This window comes from Saccostrea cucullata, unplaced genomic scaffold (genome assembly GCF_032062105.1).
Source record: "Saccostrea cucullata isolate Sc308-1 unplaced genomic scaffold, CSIRO_AGI_Scuc_v1 ctg27, whole genome shotgun sequence".
NCBI lineage: Eukaryota > Metazoa > Mollusca > Bivalvia > Ostreida > Ostreidae > Saccostrea > Saccostrea cuccullata.
Window position 1 is genome coordinate 776,759 of NW_026920935.1, and position 6,553 is coordinate 783,311.

The 6,553-nt window shown below is 31.9% G+C and overlaps 1 protein-coding gene across 1 annotated transcript in view; it reads left to right on the forward strand.

Moving 5' to 3' along the window:
• The first annotated feature begins 1,653 nt into the window (after positions 1-1,653).
• The window catches only part of LOC134258733 (protein polyglycylase TTLL10-like), a 65,888-nt gene continuing 60,988 nt past the window's right edge, over positions 1,654-6,553 (forward strand). Inside the window, exon 1 of the mRNA XM_062741295.1 lies at positions 1,654-2,052. Within this exon, the coding sequence (XP_062597279.1) occupies positions 1,659-2,052 (394 nt within the window). The 5' untranslated portion in view covers positions 1,654-1,658. The remainder of the gene's footprint in view (positions 2,053-6,553) is intronic.

The window sequence follows — 6,553 nt, forward strand, 5'->3', positions numbered from 1 at the left end:
TTATCTATTTGTAATTTCATTTTAAATACTTTTTTTTCTTTACCAAAACTGGTGGGTCATATCCTTTGATTCAAGAAAAAACAGAATAACAAAACTGAATCATTTTGATATTTAATCTTCGGATGCTATTTGACCATCTGGTTATTTATGCAAAATTTTACGCTGGTCTTTGGGATAAAATTGAAATCAGTAACAAAATTAGATATATTTACGATTCAATATTGCTCCTCGACTTCTCCTTGGAGACGACATGCTTTTATATGCAAGGTGGGGATAAAGTTTACTGGATGTTAAATGTCCTTAAAAGAATTTTAATGATTTAAAGGGTTCAATATGATTTGCATTACCTCGTACAATATAAAGTGTGACATTGATTTCTTCCAAAGAGAAAAATACAATGTACAATGTATATTTACAATACTGCAATAAACAAAGTATAGAATAGAGACACTTGTTTTGCTGTAAACAAGAAAATTAAAATTCACATGAAATTTGATCTCTCATGAAGAGAATGCTCGTGCGCGTGAAGTGGGGGTGTTATTTTAAAAATTTGATTGGGTGGTTTGAAGACGATGTTTAAATGCATACTGACAACCTCTGTGTAGCAACAGCGTACCTGGAGGAGCACTTTCTTATGCAACATAATATGTAAACAAACGTTCTAGCAACAAAATACCAACCCAATGTATATTTTGGCTGGCAGGATCGGGTACGTAGAGTTGTTTGGCACCAGTTTGCATGAGATGATTTTTGTTTTTATTCTTTATTTAGATTATATATGCATGTGTTTCATTAGGCACATTGAGCTTCAAAGAATCACAAAATGATCTTAATTGTTTCAAAGCGCATATACATGTATGTACTTCTTGCATTGTTTAAGAGAAAGCTAAAAAAAGGTCACACTTATTTCTTGAATGCCATAAACATATAACACAATAGAAAGTACACGTTCCATTTCAAAAGCATCCTTCAAGGATATATTTGCTGTTTTAAAATGCCGAATACCATTTTTTTTATGATTTGTTTGCAGAATTTCAAACGGCTGAATCATTTAATTTTCTTGTAACTCTTTAAATGTTTTTTTTTAAACCTATCTTTGATACGGACATTGCGTTTTCTATATAAATATAAATCTGCTTAAAGGCTTAGTCTTTAATTCAATACTGTAATAACTTTAGATTAAGAAGTGACTTTTCGGGAAAAAAAATGACAGGCTAACTCGACTCAAGTGAATTTATCTGTGCGACAAGTGTCGATTAACCAATCTTTCATATTAAATGTTCCGAAATAAGACAAATATTCCTTATTCTGAAAATTAGATATTCCAGACACACTGGCAACGTTACATATGGTAGTAAGAGACATAGTCAAAATAAATAAAAAGTATCGATTAATGATTCATTGAAGAAATCTCGGTTTCTTTTTTTTTTTTTAAGTACAACTAAAACAGAAATGCAAAAACATTTCATTGGAAGAATAAACAATTAATTTTGAGTTTTTAACTTTTGTAGTATAGATCGTATTAATGTAGAATAAAATTGATGATACTGTGTTAAGCTTTATAAGTTCAAGATCATAATAAAATCTGTATTCTATATTTAGGAGGCGAATTGATCCTCGGGTGAGCGTTTCAGCCCACAGACATTTAGTGAAAAACAATGGGCTCTTCTTCATCCAAACCTCAAGCAAGAAAACATGTGACGTCAGATGGCGATTCTAGCAACCCTAGCGAAGACAATGAAAAAGACGGCATCAAAACATCCGAAAGTGACGTCATATCAAATATGTCCGAAAATAGTGATGATACTGTTTTTGTAGCTTTTGCGAATGATTTAATTTTTCCAAATGAAAGTGAATTGACAGAAAAATATGAGAGTAGCACCGTCTTCATGAAAGACTATGTTGGGTACACAAAACCCCCAAAGAAATCTTGGAAGGAGAAAAGAACACAGATAAAAGAAAATAGAACGTCTAATTTAAACGGTACACGTAATAAGGCGTCACACTCGGGAAAGACGGTAACCCCAAAGTCAGGCAATAAAGTTAAAACAAGTAAGATTTTATAACATATTTAATTTCTTGATATTAAAACATTTAATACAGAACTGTACAATATGGACAAGGCTATATAAATGATGATTAAATAAAGTTTTTCTATACATCTGCCTCTCTCATATGCAATTTCCCTAGCCAATTCATATAATCAAGTCAAACAATACATGTATATCCCTTTTTTATTTTTTACTCTGTCAGTCAAGGAAGAAACTAAGCATTTTTACGGTATTGGTAAATGATTCGTCCGTATTGGCGTGTTTAAAAAAGTTTAATCCTCTCTACAGAATGTGTTTGATGAATACGGGATGAAAGCTTTTGCGAGTGTGTAACAATTCTGTAAAATATCAAACTTGCAGTGCATCGACCTTATAAGTCTGATAACCTTTGAACTTGATCCTTGTGTTCAATTGCAAATTACACCATAGTGCCGATATACTTATATATATATATATATATATATATATATGTCATTTGCCCTTGAAGAGGTCATTTCTAATTTACTATTTGACGAGTGCACTACTTGACCTCAGACCTTTTGATAAAGAAAATTAAAGTTACATATTCCACTTGACATTGAACTTTGGCACACGGCGGGAGTGAACGGTCGGCAGGGGATGCTCACTCCTCCATGGCATCTGATCCCATCTCTGATGTTTTGAAGGTTCGTGTTTGCTCTGCTCCTATTTTGTATTGTTTTATGGATTTTTGATATTGAATTCTATTCGTTATCTCCATATGCTCAATATATCTCATTAAAGGCGCTAACAAAATTAAAGGATGACCTTTTTTTTTAAATTCTTTTTTCTTTTTTTGAAATATACCAACATTATAGTTCAAGCAAAATTAAAAATACATCATATGGATATTAAGACAGCGATGAAAAATATTTATAGAAAAGTTTAGGGCTAAATAACCCTTGCATCCCGGTCCTGTTAAAGGAACCTGTCCCATGGCACCGTAAGGTAAATATTCCCAAATGATAAGCAATTTGACTTTCAGTGGTTTTTACTTTTTAAAGAACTTGAATTATGAGATTCAAATAACTTATAAGCAAAGAAATGGGGAATAAACTTTAATTTATAATATTTTATTCAACAGTAGCACTTTAAGCATAAATATAACATGTATATATTTTGTATCGATAAAACATGACAGGGCATAGATTCAAAAGGGTTAATTAAAGCCGTGAAGTTCTTTTAAAATTTTTGATAAATATTTTTCATCGCTGTCCGTGGATGTATTTTTAATTTCTCTTGAACTGTAACGTTGGTATATTTTCATATAATGAAAAAGAATTTTGAAAAAAAGGTCGAACTTTAATTTTATTTACGCATATAGAGATAACGAACAGAATTCAAGATCAAAAGTCCTCAAAAGAATGCAAAATAGGAGCAGAGCAAACACGGACCCTCAAAACATCAGAGATGTAATAGTCATAACACACAAATTTTCTCCTTGTTAATAAAAATTCAATGTGTAGATAATAGACTAACAATGTATCTTGCATTTGATTCAGTGATAAATTGTATTTGCTGACAAGTTCATTATATCGACAATAGAACTTACGAAATGATGATTTTAAACGAGACTGCTGATATTCTTGTTTCATCAATTTGTTTGTCAGTAATTTACTTCGTTTTAGAAATTGTACATACGCAGAGCATGCTCTTGCGTATCGAATCAACTGAGATATAAACTCGTATGCAGGTAATGAAAGTGTATTGCGGCATATTATATAAGTAACGGAAGAGAATTAAAATACGTTTATAGATCACAGAGCTATATGGGTCCATAAAAACGAATATGAAACAGATGTGTCAGACTCTGTGGTATCTTTTTTCTCAATCTCACCAGGATATATTGTATCGAAATAAGAATGGAAATAACCATTGTTAGTTGACAATACGTCGTCGATATATCTAAATATCGAGTTGAAGGCCACGGCAAGTGTTTTCTTTTCACGTATAAGATTATGAAAAAATTCTGCTGCATATAAATACAAAAATAAAATGAGCGCAATTGGTAGCAGGCCACACATGGAAGCCTTTCTTCAATCAGAACATTTTTTTATATTTCAGACTACTTGTTTGTACAATCATTCTGACAAAGACATTTTAAAACAAAGTACAATGTAAGTAAATTTTAGTTCGATTATATTTGAACAATCAAAAATCCTGATTTTAATTATCTGAAGTTGTGAATAAAGATGAAAAGTTGTGTAAGTTTTTAATCTGTTAATTTTGGTAAAATCTTGCGATTTCAAATGTTCCAAAAGTTCCTTGGCATTTTTAGCATCTACTTCTGATCAACACCACTTCTCGAATGTATTGTTGCACAGTACTCTTGAAGTTTCTCATTCACTGCATTCATATTTTCACAGTAAAGAAAGATATCTGTGCGAACCTGTGGAACCTTTACTGGAACATATGTATCTTGTTTGTAAGGATTTTTATGAAGTTTCGGAATCCATATAGATATGGTAATTCAATTCATTTTGGTAACAGGTTGTTTAGGATATAAAAAGAATATTCAAAACTGACATATGATTTTGAAGAATTTCTTCCTTAGAAAGGGAACTATGAATTTAAGTTGGATACACAAGTTGGATATATATGGGCCATACAAACGAAATCAATGTTGTTACCTGCTTTGTCAGCAGGGATCAGTACGTACTGATCATGTAATCTATTTAATTCTTTTTTTCACTTTTGGATTAATAAATAAATGAGGCAATAGCAGGCCACACATGCCTTTCTTTGAACATTTTAGTTTAATTTCGACGAAGGTCTTTTGCAATGCTATTAAATTAGACGATTTATTGAACAACTCTTAAGTTTACAACTGTTATATATAATACAAACTACATGCATACAACGTACTTATGGACAAGAACACATCCACCCCGAAATGTATATTTTCACATAATATCTTAAGTCTGTAGATGTTCATTACGATGTAATGAACGCCTAGAAAAAAAATTGACTAATCATTCTACAAAATGATACATCAACTTTACAAATACCCTCTCGAAATATTTTTTTGAATGGTCGATTTTATGGGTTCGTCCCACAGGCACTCGTTTCATATGTAGAACTTCCCCTAAACTGAAAAGGGGTGTCCTGTTAATGCAAATAATTAATTGCATGAACATCACTAGAGCAAAAATAACTAAACGCAACGAAGGGTAGCACAAATTTGAAAATATGCGAGGAAGTCTAGTGGAAAAAACTTCAAACATTTAAGAAATAAACAACTATACTTTTTTCATTGGATAAAAATTGCATACATAGACTGTATTTCTAAATCGAGTCATCAACAGTAATTGAAGAGTAAAATCGAACAAAATTCGTCTTTTAGCAAATGTTTATGACATCAATGAAGCTATATTGATGAAAGAATTTATGAATGATAGATGATATTGTTTATAATGCGCAATAAATATTTCGACAAAATAACATTAATTTTACAAAATTAACTTTCTTCAAAAGAGGCAAAATAACGATGTGTTCATTTATAAAAGCCATTTTTGATAGATGTTAAAATGATTCATTTTTCGTATGATATTTATCGTCATTCATCAAACAAAGTATGTTTCAACATTCTTTACATGGTAATCAACTCGATTCGCCATATTTCACAAGATAACAAAAAACAAAGAAAATTGAACTCCATCATATGACCAATAATTCCAATCATTCAGATGTAATACCTGAATTCCGACTTCTAAGTAACTTGTTCTTGTACACGTAGAGCAAGAAATATGAAGGTGTGTATTTTAAGAGGGAAGATCCAGCAACATCGAAATCTTAGGGAAAAACGTTTACATCTTGCATGCTTTCTTATATATCCATGCGTGACCAATGTATACAGAATATTAAAAAAGTACAGATGAAATCGCTTATCATAACGAAAGCTATAAATTTAGTAAATTACCCCGGCTGATTCGCCTGGTAGATCATAACATTCTTTATAGGGGTGGAAATGTATATTCCTGTTTACGACTGGTTCTAATGTGGTAAAAAGATGAATACTGCATTCACAGCAATTATTTTAATGGATTGGTTTTCTTATGTAATTATAAGTTGATTACAGAGTTTTCTGTCGCCTAGGCTACCACAGAAACAAGTTCGGACATAAAATTTCATTTAACTGAATCAGTTTGACTGAAATGCGGTAACGCGTCGATTGTTCTGAATTCACTGTTACCGTGTTTAAAAGAGTTTTCTGTAGAAATCAAAGAAAATTACAAAAGTTTTTATCAATCAGCCGACCATGGGGTTGCTTCAAAGTAGCTGATCAAACAGAATTTTGATCAAGACTCATCCATAATTTACCCAGTTTATGACGTGTCTAACGAACGGTATTGATCAATTTGTTCTGTGTACATATCCAAAATATGAGTCTGAACCTACGGGGGAGGCTGACCGATACAAGGTGTGATGGCTATTTCGATGAAACCGCCAAAGATCGATTGGCCCAACATACCCGCCATGCTCCA